Source organism: Salvia hispanica, chromosome 2 (assembly GCF_029641045.1).
Source record: "Salvia hispanica isolate PSC_SH4W2 chromosome 2, Shi_PSC_v1, whole genome shotgun sequence".
In the NCBI taxonomy this organism is placed as follows: domain Eukaryota; kingdom Viridiplantae; phylum Streptophyta; class Magnoliopsida; order Lamiales; family Lamiaceae; genus Salvia; species Salvia hispanica.
In genome coordinates this window covers 11582921-11600871 of record NC_142693.1, presented here as the reverse complement: position 1 = coordinate 11600871, position 17951 = coordinate 11582921, and the positions used below count along the sequence as shown (strand labels likewise).

At 33.8% G+C, this 17951-nt stretch overlaps 1 protein-coding gene and 1 pseudogene across 5 annotated transcripts; both read right to left on the bottom strand.

Moving 5' to 3' along the window:
* Nucleotides 1-2360: 2360 nt before the first annotated feature.
* On the bottom strand, nt 2361-9239 carry LOC125202257 (uncharacterized). Of its 5 annotated transcripts, XM_089066185.1 has the most exons (11): nt 8862-9232; nt 8317-8459; nt 8055-8237; nt 7885-7975; nt 7670-7802; nt 4654-4724; nt 3348-3716; nt 3061-3158; nt 2891-2977; nt 2763-2823; nt 2361-2651 (listed from the first exon to the last, which is right to left on the bottom strand). In XM_089066185.1, exons 1-7 carry the CDS (start codon nt 8922-8924, stop codon nt 3660-3662), a joined length of 741 nt encoding a protein of 246 aa, XP_088922311.1. In that variant the 5' UTR covers nt 8925-9232; the 3' UTR covers nt 2361-2651; nt 2763-2823; nt 2891-2977; nt 3061-3158; nt 3348-3659. The 5 variants fall into 5 exon arrangements, with proteins under 5 accessions (XP_088922311.1, XP_088922310.1, XP_088922312.1 ...); XM_089066184.1 differs by having other exon boundaries at nt 3348-4724; nt 8862-9239; XM_089066186.1 differs by lacking the exon at nt 4654-4724.
* Nucleotides 9240-11693: 2454 nt separating this feature from the next.
* Nucleotides 11694-17608, bottom strand: LOC125186813 (ultraviolet-B receptor UVR8-like; annotated as a pseudogene).
* Between the last annotated feature and the right edge of the window lie 343 nt (nt 17609-17951).

Sequence of the window (17951 nt, the reverse complement as noted above, 5' to 3'; positions counted from 1 at the left end):
CCTGATTTCAGCTGAGACCTTTTGGGTGCAGAGCCTACTCACACATAAAGCAAGGGAAGTTACAGCCGAGGGCTTTGAGGTGTGTCATGCTCGGATATCAGAGGGGTGTCAAAGGATATAGGCTCTGGTCAATGGAGCCAGGGAATCAAAAGATAGCCATACACATTAAATTAGTTATGTGGATGCATAGTTTTTTTGCAGTGAACTTTGAAGATGAGGATATGAATCATGAGGGATTTTAAAAACATGTTTCTGACATGCAATAAAAAACTATGCATCCACTATTTGATACTATTCAAACTATTCACGGCACTATGCATACTATTGACGACACTATTTGTCTGTACCTTTTTACCATGTACAAATTACCACGTATTGACGGGTCGTTTCATTTGCAGGAGCAAGTTTCGAGAATTGTAGTTTCCCGAAAATGGCGCACCTAGTCTTTGTAATAACATAGATATACTTGGAGCGTTTTCATCTATTTTGTAAATGGACATTTAATTACCATTTCAGCTATAGTTGTACACGTACAACTGTTTGCTAATTTGAATTTCATTAGACGTCAAACTCGTTGAGCATAATTTCTCACGTTGGCACTTGATTAGTAAAAACCCAAAAGGATTAAAAATAACAAAAAAGAGTAGTTTAAATTACTACTCACTTTGATATAAGCATTTACGTGATATACGTGCGGGGTACAATAGCTAACTATAAATAAATGGTGACCATTAGATATTCACATCAAGGTCCAAGATAATTCAATTTTGGTGTAGAAATTTGATTTTTCAAGGTCCAAGATCATTCTGCGCCGAGTATTATATTGTGCAAAAAAATGTCAATTAGGGTATTAATGTTATTTAACAACAAATTAGTTATAAATATTTTTTTCAAAAATTATCTCAAAACTTTATATGCATATAATTATCTCGATTTAAATTATATGTTTGCATGACATATACTCCCTTTGTATTATTCTCTTTCTTACTTTACTTTATCTCCACTTTAACTATTTATTATTATTTTTTCAAAACGAGTGCGAAAAAGAAGTGACTCGAGTAACGTGGGACGGAGGGAATATCAAATTAAAGATAATTTTATAAGGATTCCAACAAGATCTTACTTTCATATGTTTTGATGTCAAAATTTGGAAAAAAAAATACATGAATTTTCATATTCTTCAAGAATCAGATAATATCATTACAGCTTACATAATATGTGTAACAACCCGAATTTTCGTGCACATATTTTGGAGCAAAAAAAAAATTGGACTAAGAGACCTTGCACGTGTTAAGTTGGAGTTAATCTTGAGTGAAGGGCTTAAATTATGTATGTGTCCATGTGCCTTATGAATTTAAAGTGGAAGAAATTTCAAATTTTGTGAACTAAGAAAGTAGAGAATGCCAAGAATTTGGTTTCTAACTAGAAACCTCAAAGTCTATGATTTGGTTTCTAACTAGAAATAGTTATAAGACAAATATCCTATACAGCAAGGTCTTCCTCCTCTTTCCCTCTTGGTTCTTGTGCTCCACAAAAAGGCCAATTTCACCTTGCAACCTGCCAAAGAATTTAACCTAAATAGTTAGATTTCTCTGTATACAAAAATCAAAGAAAAATACAATTCCTTAAGCAAAACAAAGAGGATGACCTAACTGCCAACAAGCATCAAATAGATAACAGTAGTGACTTAGCCAAGCTATGAATGGATTTTAATTGATAACTCATTCTAGTGAGCTTCCAAGTACTAAATTCACAATACCAACAAGTCCAAAGAGTTTGAAAGAATTCTTAGAATTTGAGAAGGGGCATGCTAGTGAGAGAATAAAAGAAATAAACTTATAATAGGTAATATATACATGTGTTGGAAAATATGAGGTGGGACATTCGCACCTCCTTTGCTCAAGGTAGATCCGCCCATGGACAAAGGGAGTACATATTTTATGTTCGCTCTAAATGAGAAAAAAGCCAGGTGCGGGTATCCATTTTACCAGCCTTAGCTCCCTACCTCATGTTTCAACGACAATGCCATTGCCAACATCTCTTAATAGGTGCAGTGGCTATAGTGGCTTGAAACTCTCTATTGTTGCTAATTCTCTCTCATCTACGGTTTAAGATTGGAGGGAACTGATTAACAAGTTTCGCTATAGCCTCTTGCGATTAGAGATTTTTCTATTTTATCTTTTGTTTTTTTTCTGTCCAACACCAATTACATGTAATCTATCACTCTCTAGCGTTCTACATATATAGGGGGTTGGTTCCATAGTGAGAATTACATTTTATGTAAGAATGGGAGAACACCACCTAGAGCAAATAATATTTTAATGATATAAATCACCACATTCGTCGTGATATTAACTGCATTACAAAAAATGAAATTTTCATCCATGGGATTCAATCCCGGAGTGATGCATTTGTCATCGATCTCCATGCTCATGTTCTCAATTTAAATATGTATTCTCACTTGAATCTCTTCAACACACACACAAACACGGACCCGTATTTAACAATAAAAAGTAGTATAAATATTACAGAAATTATCAAGTCAACACAATTTGAATGTTTGGCTAGTTTCATTCTCTTCGAAGAGGTATTATCATCTACATCCAAACTTTCCTTCCCTTTCTTCCTTTCTTTCTACCAGATAATACATCCTGTTAATTTTCAGAAGCACAACATTAGATAAAAAATAATGCAGCACATCACAAAATCAGCAACTGTTATCTTTAAGCATTCTCCAGAGACCCATTCATGGCATTACCAACCTTTCCAGTCGCTTTTGCTGCCCTGTTAAGTACACCCAAGGGTTGAAGGCCCCTTCTCTTCCTGAATGACACGGATGTTAAACAGTAAAACACCAGATGATCATGGATAAATAAGTCAGAAAACTCACATGCACACACTGCAGTTGCAAATGCCCCTGCATTTCGGGCACTTCCAATTCTCCAACTTAGCTACTTCCTCCACCTTTTCACCGTACCTAGATCCAAGAACTTCAGTTCACTTGCCAGTTTGAGTACCTAAATCAAGAGCTAATCCTAGTAAAAAGAAAACGTTTAGAACCTGTTCCATAGGCATCTGCAACACATCTTTACTGAACAGGGTTTCTTCTTCGTAAGATTCTTGCATGCTGCTGCGGGAGCCCTGGTTTTTTGACGACACTGCAGCAATGAGTTTACATGTGAGAAAAAGAAACGAAAACCAGTTTAGGCACATTCATGTCCACAGCTATATGATTTTAAGATTGAAGTCAAATTTTGCAGCTCAATGATTAGATCCATCCAAGCTTAAATGAAATACTATAAATAAATAAAAATGAATGAGGAGTTTTCGGTATGAATAGGACTTACCTGATGGCAATATACTCCGTCACCAGAATTACTAACTTGGCTACCGGCAGCCGATTTTCTGGTTGATTTAACGTTCTTTGCCGATGGAGACGCCACAGAATTACTTAGGGATGCTTCAACCGCCATTTCTGTGTAGTATTCAGATATCCAGGACCGGAAATTTTCCTTCATTCTGTTTTCCTTCTTCTGAAATCTGAACTTGCCGGCGCTGTGGTTTTGATGGTTTCATAATGTGCAGCGGCGACAGTTCTCAATATTTATATTGGCAGAATTGGGAAATTTTGCCCTAGAATCTTTTGAAGTCATCTGCATTTAATTTTCTTTGCCGATTCCTTTTCCCGCCTTCAAAAGAAATGGTTGTCTTTCTATCTGTGGGTAAGAATGATTTGTAAACAGAGGCGTACAGTAATAATATATCACACTGAATTTATTCATTCAAAATTAACTATTAACAAAATAAAAATAATAATTTCTATATTGACTTCATTATTTATACGCATATTTTTAAATTTTATTAGTAGTAATATTTTAGTGAATAATGGCTCTAATGATACTAATTAAACTTAAATCTTATAATTCTCATTCACTAACCCAATTTAATTAGTACTATTTCCATAATTGAGTCTAAAAATTAAGGGTATTGGCAGTGACAATCGAAGAACAGTTTAAGCAATTTATCAGTCATAACAGCCACAACTGAGTAACTCCTATAACTTCCATCACTACAAAAAAAAAACATATCTTTTAAGGACACAAAAATTGAAACGCAGCTACTATCGTTTGAAATTTTTTAAAAATAATCATAATTTAGAACCCAAAAGGAAGCATGTCTAAGTTGAGGGCAAATTATCTTAATCTTTTGTTTTCTAGGACTTTTCTATTTGTGTCTCTTAATTTTAGTTTGGACACCCAAATTAGCGTCCTTCTTTGTATTAAAAATGTCCTTAGCCGTTCTTTTTGTTGTAGTGCATACTAATTTCTATGAGTGCATATTCTCCCCAGGCATCTTTAAGATTCACAACTGTCAGAATTCATCTTGTGTACTTATAAGTTTTCCGATAGTGTTCTGTGGTGCTGACCATAATTTTAAAAATGCAACTAGGAAAAACCCACAAAATTTGAATGAGAATATAGTTCATCTTGTAGTAATATTCTTCTCAATTTCTTTTTTTTCTTCAGCACTGAGAGCAAACCATTTTTCATGTAAGGTAAGAGTATCCTCTTTCCCAGCATCTAGCGGTAGGAGATTATAGTTAGCCATGCTCAACAGCAAATAACACAATAAAACATTTGCCGTGTTACTTACCTTGATGCCGTACATCAGATTCATCAGCACAATAGTGGGCTCTACTCTTGTAGTATCAGCTGTCTGATGAACTGATTTAAATGATAGATAGCATCAAAAGGTTTGACAAGTTTTTGTTCCCGCATAGATTTGATAAACTGTGTTATCAAAAGTTGAAGCTACAATTGTAATTTATTATGCCAGAATCATACTTTGCTGACAAGTTGGAGAGGTTATGCGATAATCAAAGCAAAGTAAATATTAGTTACAAGTTACACAACACAATACTAAAGTGGTTTTGACTCCCACTCAGCATTGAAATTTATAGAAAGGTCAAAAGATTGATTAATAGGCATGCTGAAAAATCAAGGTTGAGGATACAAGCAATAGGAGACCAAACTTTCTGGAGAGCTATTATGTAAAGACAATTCTCATGAAATTGACCTGTAATTTTCAAGACTAATCGTCCCAATAATGATAGAAGGGTTATTTCAAGAAAAATTGTGGGTGTGGTACCCACATCCATCGGGCATGGGTACCCGCTACTGGTATTCGAGGCATTAGATGAGGGAAGGGGAAATCTCAACTTTTTGGTAATTTAGGGCAAAAATATAATATGGATTTATGAAAGGGGAATATTTTTATTACTTATAAATATGGAAAAAACGCATTTGGAAAATGCGATTACTTCTAGCGAGACGCATTCTTTAAATGCGTATTCCAGATTCGCAGTACTCCAAATACGCATTCAAGGAACGCTTAATTAGTGCTCCCTCAGCTGAACGCCATATTCCAAATAAACATTCAAGGACGCATTTCCGGGTGCAGGTACCCGCGGCTTGTTTGTAATTTAGGGCGAAAATAAAATATAGATTTCTGAAAGGGGAATATTTTTGACTTGTAAATATGGAAAAAAATGCATTTGGCAAATGTGTATTTACTTCTAGTGAGACGCATTCTTGAAATGCATATTCCAAATACGCCGTATTCCGAATACGCATTCAAGGAACGTGTAAATAGTGCTCCCTTGAAATGCCTCTTGTAGCCTCATGGGTTTTAGAAATCATCATGAGTTTGAGTGTTCATGTCATCATCCTATCCATTTCTAGTCATGGAGTATTTTAGTAGGATATATAATTAAATTATTACATGGAACAAAAATTTTAAGATGGATCTAAGTTGTAACATGAATATTTAATTTAAAATTTTAATTTTTATATTTTATTTTTTACATTCTAAAAATGTTTATTATATCAAGAAAAATTTAAAAAAACATTCTTAATATTTTATTATAATATAAAGATAATTTAGTTATGTATATTATAATAAGAGATTAGTTGTATCAAATCTATTTAAATATATGAAACTTCATCTAATTTTAATATTTATTTATTCATTATTACGATACAACAAAATTTTTGCAATCAATTGTCCCCTAAAATTAGGTACTTCGGAACGGCACGGTTTTTAATACAAAATTGTTTAAGTATAAAAGAGATACAAAGAAAAAGTGATTGAAGTAATATTAGTGAAGAATGAACACCCATAAGAGTGAAAAAGTTGCCATACAGGGTAATGGGCTAATTTTGTAGGACTAACCAAAATAGAAAAAGGAGACTACTGTTTAGTGACAACGGGAATAGAGTAAAAACTTAATTTAGTGATTGAAATTTGCTTACACCCTCGTCACTATTTTCTCTCGCTTAGGTAATAAATATATAATACTATATACACTGATAAGGTCACCATGATTTATAACTCTCTCCATCACCTTTCTCCAAAAGCCTACAACTTCAATTCTAAGAAAGAATAAATGACTTACGAATTTGAAAAACTAGTTACGCTTTCCATGTATGCGTTTTTGAAAAACGTTTTATTGATTGCATCAATCAAAATTAAATTATACATGCATTAAGTTACGGTGTATTTCTCAAGTGCGACATATACACTGGGATGAAGGCAGGAATTTGTAGTAGCGAGGGGAACTTTACATATGAAAGAACTTTAAGAGTTTAAGAAGGGGCATGCAAGTGAGAGAATAAAAGATATAAACTTATAGTAGGTAATATATACATGTGTTGGAGGTGGGACATTTGCCCCTCCTTTGCTCAAGGTAGATCTGCCCATGGACAGAGGGAGTACATATTTTATGTTCGTGCGGGTATCCATTTTACCTGCGCGTATCCATTTTATCAGCCTACCTCCCTACCTCCTATTTCAACCACAATGCCATTGCAAACATCTCTTAATATGTGCAGTGGTTGTAGTGGCTTGAAACTCTCTATTGTTGCTAATTCTCTCTCAGCTACGGTTTAAGATTGGAGGGAACTGATTAACAAGTTTTTCAAGTTTATAATATGACTGTGGCAAATTTGGTTCGTTTCTAATATTTTTTCCACCTTTGTGTACATGCCTGTTTTGACATAGTGTCGCAGTTAATAGAGATGCAGTAGATTAGATAGAGATCTTATGTTTATATTCTGTAATGTTTGTCATCTGATATTTAGTTGATTAGGTTAAACTATTGTTCGGTTAATATGGTCTAGGCTTTTATTAAGGTTTGTTAGTATTTTATTTATAAGGCTATGTTTCCTACGTTGCATTGATCAAAAATATAATTTAAGAGATCAGCATCTTTGATATGGCCTATTGCGATTAGAGATTTTTCTATTCTATCTTTTGTTTTTTCTTCTGTTTTTTTTTCCGTCGCCAATCACATGTACTCTATCACTCTCTAGCTCTCTACACATATAGGGGTGGGGTCCGTAGTGAGAATTACTTATGTAAGAATGGAAGAACACACCCGGAGCATATAATGATATAGATAACCACATTCGCCTTGAAATTAACGGCATTACAAAAAATGGAATTTTCATCTATGGGATTCAATTCCCGAGTGATGCATTTGTCGTAGATCTCCATACTCATGTTCCCAATTTAAATAGGGATTCTCATTTAGATCTCTTCACACACACACACACACAAACACGGACCTGTGTTTAACAATAAAAAATAGTAAAAATATTACAGAACTTACTCTTCAAAAGCATTGCCTCTGACTCAAGCAGCTTTCCATGAGCTTGCTCTGCAGTAGATCTATTAAGAGAAACAATTGCTTCCAGCTCCCCATCCCTAGCATAAATAGCTTTGGCAGTGTCCTCTTTTATTTTCTGCTTCAAAGAGAAGAGGAAGAAATCTGATATAAGTCTAATTTCACAGCTGGTGTGTATACTGATGACAATGTTTAATTACCTCGCCTCTTGCTTCGAAAACCTTATGTATAGCTTCTTCTGCCTTCTGGTCAAATTGTGTTTTTTGGTGTTTTATCCAATGTCTTAGCTTTCTGTGAATAAAGGAAAATCAATCTAGGTGAGAAATGAAAAGTGAGTGGCATGTATAACTTAAAACAGAATGATCCTTACTTTGTGCCAAGAGCATGAATGCATAGCAGATTTAAGACCCTAAGCATTTCTGAAGCATTTAAAGCATCATAGGCGGCAGCCTTCTCTAAATAACGCATCCCCAACATTTTAAGAACACGTTCAGATTCAGCAAAGCATTTCTTTAGCACACTGAACCACGATCTCGGATGCGGCTTCACACACCTATACAGAAAAAGGAAAAGCATTTATTCCAGCAGAATAGATTCTGACTTGTCAATTGTTACTAAATTAAGGGTCATACTTCTCTCCTTCTTCCTCTTTAATTATTGATAGCAGGCGTACACGAAACAGGACAACCGGACATGATCTTCCATGCTTTGCAGTTCGCCCATGAAATATATCTTGGAGGACACATAATGCTTCCCCATCTTTCAATTTTAGGATCTGTTGCTCATTAGACGAAGCAAACCATAAAGATAAGTAAAGCCACAGCGATAAAGGTATTTGTAACTATAGAATACCAGAGATGCTAATTGGAAATAGTGATTACTAACGAGAAAACATTTCAAACAAAAGAACGGACTAATCATGAAAAACTAGATGATTTCAAAGCAATATGAAAAAGTAAATCAGAAATCACTATCTTACATGAATACAATAAGCATTGAGAATGTTTATGAATACCTAGATAAGGACAGCAACCTAAAAAGATTGCAAATGGGAGATGCAGCGCATTTTTAATAGGAAAATCCATATGCATGATAACAGCTTGCTTTCAAATAACCATCAGTAGCTTATCTTTAAGCTGCCTACATTTTCCAGAGACCAATTCATAACATTACCAACCTTTCCATTATCTGAACCCTCAGCAGTTGGCATCTCGGCAGTCGCTTTTGCTGCATTGGTCATGGGTTGAAGGCCTCTTCCCTTCCTGAGTGACACGGATGATGTTAATTATGTTTTCCTTCTTTTGAATCGCCGGCGCTGTGGGTGGAGAATTTTGATGGTTTCGGAATGAGCAGCGGCGACAGTTTTCTATACTTATATTGGCAAATTTGGGTAATTTTGCCCTAGAATCTTTCGAAGTCATCTGCATTAAATTTTCTTCGCCGATTCCTTTTTCCGCATTCATGAGAAATTGTTGTCTTTCTATCTTAGCTTTGTTGGAATGATCTGTAAACAGAGGCGTACAGTCACAATCTACTCACACAGTCACAATAAAAATACTCCTAATTTCTATATTGACTTCATTCTCATTTCACGATATTAATAACTTTATTAGTAGTATTACAGTATTATAGTGACATAATGGCTCTAATGATACTTATGAAGCTTAAAATTTAAATCCTATAATTCCCATTCCTAACCCAATTTAAATTAGTACAATTTTCATCGTTGGGTGTAAAAATGATAAAGGGCATCGGCAGTGATAATCGAAGAACAACTCAAGCAATTTTCAGCTGATAAATGTACTGACTGACTCTATATCGATTTTTAAACAAAAAAACTATCTATAATTCCACCAACGATAATGGATCACCACTGCTAAATTCATTTTTTCAATTTTTTTATTTTATCATTCATGTTTCACTTAATTTGCAGTTGTACTATGTAGTTAAATTATACTCCCTCCGTCCTCACATAAAAGTCCTAATTAGTTATGGCAAGGGTTTTAAGAAATGTAAAAAAAAATGGGTTGAATAAGTTAGCGGAATATGAGTCTCACTTGTATATAATCTTTTTATAATAAAATGTTAGTGAAATAAGTTGGTGGAATATGGAGCCTACTTACCATTTATTGTAAAAGTAAAATATGACTATTTTGGACAGACAGAAATAGCAAAAATGGACTCTTAAGTTGGGACGTAGGGAGTATAATTAAAATAAAATTACATTAAAATTCTAAGATCACGTAAAATAAAAAATATACGTAATTAAAATCTTAAAATTATAAATCACGTGAACAAAATTTTAAAATTAAATAACTAAAATTAAAATGAACCATTCTTCGTTAAGTAGTTGTTAAGGTTATTTGACAAAAAAAAATTTAAACGGCTAGAAACACACTGGATAAAGTACATGACATGTAAATCTATATTTTTACAATGTGTTGCACGATGTGTACGCGAGTTGTGCAATAACACATATGATGATTGTTGTTATAACTATGGTCGGCATTGTCATAAAAGCAACAACGAATTGTCATAACTGCAACTGGTAATGCTCTTCCTTTTCAAATAAGCAAAAAAAACTAGTATAGAATTGCGAGAGATATAAATAAGAAAAGATACACATGGCAACTATTGTTATAACTAGTGTCGCCATTGTCTATAAAAGTATTGTCATAATTGCAACCGGTAATACTCTTCATTTTTGAATAAGCGAAAAATTACTTGGATTGCGAGAGATAACTAGGAAATGATACATATGGTAATTGTCATTATAACTAGTGCCCGCATTGTTAGTAATGCAACAATGTAAATACCACCGGTAATACTCTTCCTTTTTTAATATGCAAAAAAACTATATAAATTCTTCAATTTTCCCATATTATATTAACGATTCAAAATTTTATACTACTACTATTTTGGTAATTCTTCTATGCTTCTTCAACCAAAAAAAATTCATGATGAAATTAAATTATAACTGAAATAATTATGCAAACATTCATTTTTAAAAAGGGATATTGGCACCTAATATCATGAAACTTTCAAAAAGTTGGGTTTTTTCCACGAACTTTAAAACTAGCAAATAATATCACGAACTTTACCATGAGTTTGTTATTTCCCACCAATGAAAAAATTTAGGCTACATTAATAGATTGAAGAACAATTCTGGAGGATATGCTTCAAGAAAAACTATCTTCAAAGATTGAAAAACTTGAAGCTCTTGAAGTTGTTATCGAGAAATTACGAAAAAATATTCGTAAAATAAAATTATTTGTTGGAATTTTTTCATTGGTGGGAAATAACAAACTCATGGTAAAGTTCGTGATATTATTTGTCAATTTCAAAGTTCGTGGGAAAAACCCAATTTTTTGAAAGTTCTATGATATTAAGTGCCAATATCCTTTTTAAAAAGTATAATATTTTAAAATTTTAGTAATACATAAGTCATGATACTACATATTATAAACCTATAATATAGAATTTTTTAAATAATAAATTTAAAAAGTATAATTCACGTAAAAATGTAAACAAAGCAAAAATGATAAACCTGCAATATATAATTTGGTAAATATATATTTCATCCATTCACGAAAAATAGTCTCATTTGCTATTTTTATGTGTCCATGAACATAGTCTTATTTCAAAGTGGAAATATTTTCTTATACTTTATTCATTTTTTCATTTCCTTTCTTATTACTCCCTGTGATCTATAGTAATGGAGGTATTTCTTTACTGCACATAGATTTAAGAAAAATATGTGTAGTGTAATTAATAAAAAAATGTAATAAAGTACAAGGGAGAAAAATGGAGATAGAAGAAAGTAAGTGAGAATCTAAATCGATATGGGTTATTGGGTTGAGAACACAAAATCTCCTTAGTCGGTTATAGGAAGTACCAAAAGTCCTAACGTCCTAAAATTCATGGTAAATAAAGAAGGCAGATTTCACATTTTTTTCTAATTAATGTATCATAAAATCGTTTAATTTGTAGCCAAACTATATATCCTCATATTATATAGTCATATATAGTTGGCTATGCCTTGTTTTGTTTGGATGAACAGGTAGACTCTCACGATTATTCTATCGATATTTAGAGTTCATAGATAGGTAATTAAGTTAGTTGGACTCCTGAAGTAGTACAATAAAAGTCTAGCTATATTTTTCTCATAAGCATGAAAAGCTTGCTTTAGAGGAGCTGCTGCTCATGATCACGCCATTCTACGAGAGCCAGCGTGTGGCGGCCACCACAAACGACAAGGGTCGCACACCAACTGCCTTCTTCCGCACTCAGATCCTTAGGAGGAGGGATGTTTATAGGCACTTCAGCTGGATGCCCGGTAGTTGCTTTCCGTCCATAACCTAAACGCCCATGGTCTCCTCGTCCAAACTGAAGTGATTTAGAATTCGTTGTCATTATGTGTGATAAAGATTATTTATATATGTCTAGAATGTTTGTTTTTTAAGTGTAGTCTGCAAAAACTCACCGAGTACATGCGGCCATCCCGTGTTAACGCAACAGAATGCGTACCTCCACAAGACACCTGCACTCCATAAGCATGTGGTTGAATAAAACATCTTGATTTGTTTCTCATCAAGACTTGGAACTCAAAACTAGTGATTTAGTGTAAAGGACAGGATATATGGGAAAACCTGCACTGTTTCGTCGGCTACTTGAAGTTGAACCCTTTGAGGAACCATTTTGCTGCTCTTGTCATCTCCAAAACCCAGTCTCCCATGCTCCCCTCTTCCCCACCCATGCACCTATATCAAAGACGAGATGGTCATCTACGTATTCACGGCGTATAAACAAATTAAGGGTAATCCAATGAGGATTTTCACTACAAAAAAAACGCTATTTACCGAGCACCGTTACCAAGCACAGTTAAATGTGCTCGGAAAATAGCGAGCACCATCAATTATGCTCGGAAAATAGCGAGCACAATCAACTATGCTCGGCAACATACCGAGCACAATTGAAGGTGTTCGGCAAGAAACGGGAATGTTAACTCCGAGCAATTTCGGAGCAGGTCAACGTGCTCGGCCTGGCAATCAATCAACAATGACAAGCACCATTTATGTGCTCGGAGAATGGCGAGCACAAAAGATGTGCTCGGGATATATTAAAATAAAGACTTGTAGAATTATTCATGGAATATATACATTTTTCACTTATTTAACAACAAGAAGTATTTAAAACATGTCAATATTACATATCAATATTATGAAGGTTTACAATATCTCTTAAAATTTGCATTCCTTCACCGTAAATGTGTATGAAAATATTAAAATTTATTTTAAACATATATTTTTAAGAAAATCTGAACACCACATATGTGCTCGGAATATGCCGAGCACCACATATGTGCTCGGAAAATATACAAATTAAATAATCAATATTTATTCAAGAAAAAGAAGAATTTAAAACATTATAAATGTTACATATCAATATTTTGGAGTAATACAATATCTGGGAAAATTTGCATATGGATCCTTAACCATAAATATGTATGAAAATATTAAAATTTATTTTAAACATATAATATGCTAGGATTATATTTTTAAGAAATGCCGAGCACCACATATGTGCTCGGAAAATATACAAATTAAATAATCAATATTTATTCAAGAACAAGAAGAATTTAAAACATTATAAATGTTTCATATCAATATTTTGGAGTAATATATAAAACATGTCAATATTTTTTATTAGTGCATAGAAATATTCAAAAAATTTGCATACATAATTTTTTGCAGATCATTCACAATAAATATTAAAATTTATTTTAAACATAAAATATAAATATTTTTAAACAATAATATGCCGAGCACACTAGAAGTGCTCGGAAAATGCCGAGCACATTACAAGTGCTTGGAAATATTAAAAAATATATAATAAATAATATTCAACAACAACAATAATGGTTTAAAACATGTCAATATTTTTTATTAGTGCATAGATATATCTGAAAAATTAGCATATATAAAAATTCGCAGATCATTCACAATAAATATTTAAATTTATTTTGAACATAAAATATTAACATTTTTAAGCAATAGTTCCGAGCAGCATATATTTCCTTGGAAAATGCCGAGCACACTATCATCTCTCATGGAGTATATTATTTTAATTTACTTTGTACTTTACGACAAAATTATTTATAGATAATATTTGAAGGAAAAGGAAAATACGAACAGAAAACAAATTGATCCATAATACATGCGAGTGTGTGTGTGAAAGTGTGTACCCATTGTCATTATCAATTTAATTTATCTATTTTGGGGTTACCTTCTTTCTACGAAATCACGGCTTCAAAATGATTACACCAGGATAGCAAGTTTTTTTTTTTTTCCTTTTCAGAAAAAAGGGAGTATTAATCTTGGATTATAGTATCACTTAGCCTTGTTTTTTGACAATATTAATTTTGAATAATTTTTGGGTCAATTTAGATTTATGCAATTTTAAGTCACTAAAAACCTTGTATTAGTATATTATATGATATCCCAACCCAATTTCTTAATTTCTATACAAGGTCATTTGAAAATTAAAAGTTCACATATATTAGTATTTTCATCGGCTCTTATTATAAGTGGACTCTAATTTATCGCCATGGCATATAGAGCTATTATGTGGAAAATGAAGTTACATACTTACATGTAAAGCAATAGATAAAGGTATATACATTAGCAAAGATTGCCTTTAGATTCATCCAAGACATGGTTGGACAAAAGATTAAGTTCCAAAGCTCAAATAAATGGACGTAAATATAGACAGGGCTCGGAAATCTTACTTCTCCATCATCAGTCAATGCAGTAGAATGCCATCCTCCTGCAGCAGTAAAATGAACCTGCAAAACCAGGTGATGAACAAAATCAGGATAATTATTCATCTATTAGTTTTCTTTTTTCTTTTCTTTGGGCGAGGAATGTTCTACAAATTATCAGTGAAGTGATTAAACAGAACAGAAAATAGCCAACGATTCTTAAATTCGCTGGTATATCTGACAAATTATGAATCTAAATGACTTCAACCACTGGAAATGCACCATCCTCTTGTTGGTTAAACCGTTGCAATATCAATGGTGATCTAATCATCTAGAAAAAGAAACAAAAATTAAAGGATCTTGATGATCTTTTTTTCATGTATAAAAGCAAACATCTTGAGCAGTGAAGTTAATGTGCTCGCAAGATGTAAGAAAAAGCTTCTAGGAGATATATCAAGGTCGGGACACAAACCAAATTGAGATCGGATAGTCCATTATCAAGCCACTACAGTTCCATTATCAAGAAGGGCCAACTTATGAAATGCTTCAAGCCTTCAACTGCAATAACTCTCACGCTGGCTAGGCCTTGCACTCGGACTGGGGTGAAAATTTGTTTTCTACAAACAAAGTAAACCCATGGAAAACATACGAATATCGCAATTAGATAACAAACAAGATGACGAAATTTCTGTAAACTCTAAGCACCTGCTATCAACAAAAGGATCAAACAGCACTAAAATAGAAATATTATTGTTGTAACAGCCCGCTTTCCTAGGGTACAATAAATGCGGCGACTGCTACCAAAACGGACTCAAAGAAATGAACGAAGGCTAGGGTTTCAATTAAAGAGTGTTGACCAAAAGATTAGAAAGAACTATCACAGTGTTTAAAGCAATAACTTAACCTCGAAACTCGAATAAGAAAAGGAAAGAGTATGACATAGTTTTCCAAGATAAAAACCACAAGATAGTCTAAAGCCTCTAACTCGAAAGGAGAGTGCAACATATTCGAAATAAACATAAGTGTATCAAAACTCAGCGGAAAACGACCAAGAGAAAGAATAGCTATGTATGAAGACACAACTACGCTTGAAGTTTCAAATATCCATCTTAATTAATTATCATGCTCAACACCCGCCACCGCTTGTCATCGTTCAACCTGCACATAAGGAAAACACATGCAGGGCTGAGTATTTTGAAATACTCAATGAACTCGTTGCCAAAACATTTTATAAGTTATGCCACCCTTACCAAGTGAACTCGAGTTTTAAGCAGTTTAAAGAGAATTTCATGAGTATCACAAAAATATTTAAGATAGATTGGCCAATCAAACAACTCTCCATTTTCTCATCAATTCATATATCACAATCTTTCCATAGTGCGACGAAAGTGTGGCCACACTTTTCGCCCACGAGACCGGCCGACTAGCAAGGACGGCTCTCGATCCCCTCGTGTACACAGCCTGGTAGGGTTTGCGGCCCATACTCAGACCTGAATTCGTATAAACATATCCATAGCCCTATTGCCCAATGGAGAGAACTCACAAACTAGGCATCAGGCGCACAATATCACAATAAAACAGACATAGACATGGCATAACAGTTAAACCACCCTTATAACACCAATCAATATTTTCGACAAAATAAAAGAGAGTTTTAAGAGTAAAGCCCACCTCGACTGCTTAGATTTCAAGTAGTTTTGCCTTTCCGTTATCCGGCTTCGCAACCGAGGTTTCACCTTTTTGAGAAAAATGATCGGTAGAAAGTAAGTAAAGACTTGGTTCTTCGAAAATTCTTGGATCAAACTTCAATTTCTTCTCAAAGGATGAAGGATTAATGGAGTAAAGTAGAAGAAAATTGAAGGAGAGAGTTGAGAGGGAGGGGGGACGAAAATATGGGGGCTAGGGTTTAGGAGTCCTCTTATTTATAGTGCTCAACAAGATCTTAGGATAGAATATTTGGTAAGATTTCATTCTCCACAATTAAATAAATAAATATTGTGAAGTAGGGAAGAAGAATTAACAAAAATAGACTAGGGTATCAAGACATGAAATTTTCGAAATATATGGCTCCTAATTAGCCAAGATTATGTTTTGGTATATTTTATGGAGTAGAATAAAATATCACGAAGCAAAATAAAATAAAAAAAATTCTCCCATTGGAGAAAGGGGAAATAGGCGTGTAGTAGCCTTTTTAAATAAGGCATGGATTTTTAATATCAACTAAAATAAGATATGGCAAGATCTCTTGAAGTATGGAAAATTTGGTAGAATATTTAAATTCTAGGTATGGAAGGAAATCAAATAAGGGATCAACTAAAATAAAGTAAATTCCTCCTTCCCAAAGCTAGGTGATTTTCGAAAATAACCTTAATATCAATAAGGCTCGATTTTTCCATTAAGAAATAGGGAAATAATTGGGTCTTGGATTTAATTTGGATAATTATCCCAAGAATTAAATTAAATCCGGAAAAATAGAATTCCTCCTTCAAAAAAACAAGGGGGTTCGAAAATCTCAAGAATTGGGTGGCTAATATTTATGGAAATTTTCTCTAATATTCTCACTCACCCTTAAACAATTAAATCTCCTCATAATTTAATAAATCACATGCCACATCGCATAATCAACAAGTTTGACTTTTCAAACTTCCAACGCGAACCCTAGACTCGACTCAGTCATAGCAACTCATGCGATAAATGCATTCACAAATTAATTTACGTCTCCACGTCATCAATAATAAATTCTAGGGTTCTAAAATTAGGGTTCGGAAATTCGGGATGTTACAATTGTAAACTTCAATGCATCGGAACGTACATATCACCGGGAGGCCATGGTTGACCCCATGTGCAAACATGTCTTTCCCGTGTTAGGACTACTGAATACATCCCACCAGCAGCTAGCTACCTGAGGTGTGAGAAAGTTAGACATGTTGACATTAGGTAAAATCAAGCATAAAGCCAGCATATCTATGAGGCGGGACATGCTAGCGAGAGATTAAAAGAAATAAACTTATATACTATATACATGTTTTGGAAATTATGAGGCGGGACATTTGCCCCTCCTTTGCTAAAGGATGTTCGCCCTAAATAAGAAAAAAAGCCAGGTACATGTACCTGCAGCTATCCAGCCCTACCTCCTGTTTCAACGACAATGCAACTGCCAACATCTCTTAATAGGTGCAGTGGTTGTAGTGGTTTGAAACTCTCTATTGTTGCTAATTCTCTTTCAGCTACGGTTTAAGATTGGAGGGAACTGATTAACAAGTTTTGTTATAGCCTCTTGCGATTAGAGATTTTTCTATTTTATCTTTTGTTTTTATAGTCCAGCGCCAATCACATGTAATCTATCACTCTCTAACTTTCTACATATATAGGGGTTGGTTCCATAGTGAGATTACATTTTATGTAAGAATGGGAGAACACCACCCGGAGCATATTAGAACTGCCATAAATTTGATCAATTGGAAGCCTCAGATTGGTAAGGCTTGGAAGAAATATTGTCATCAAAAC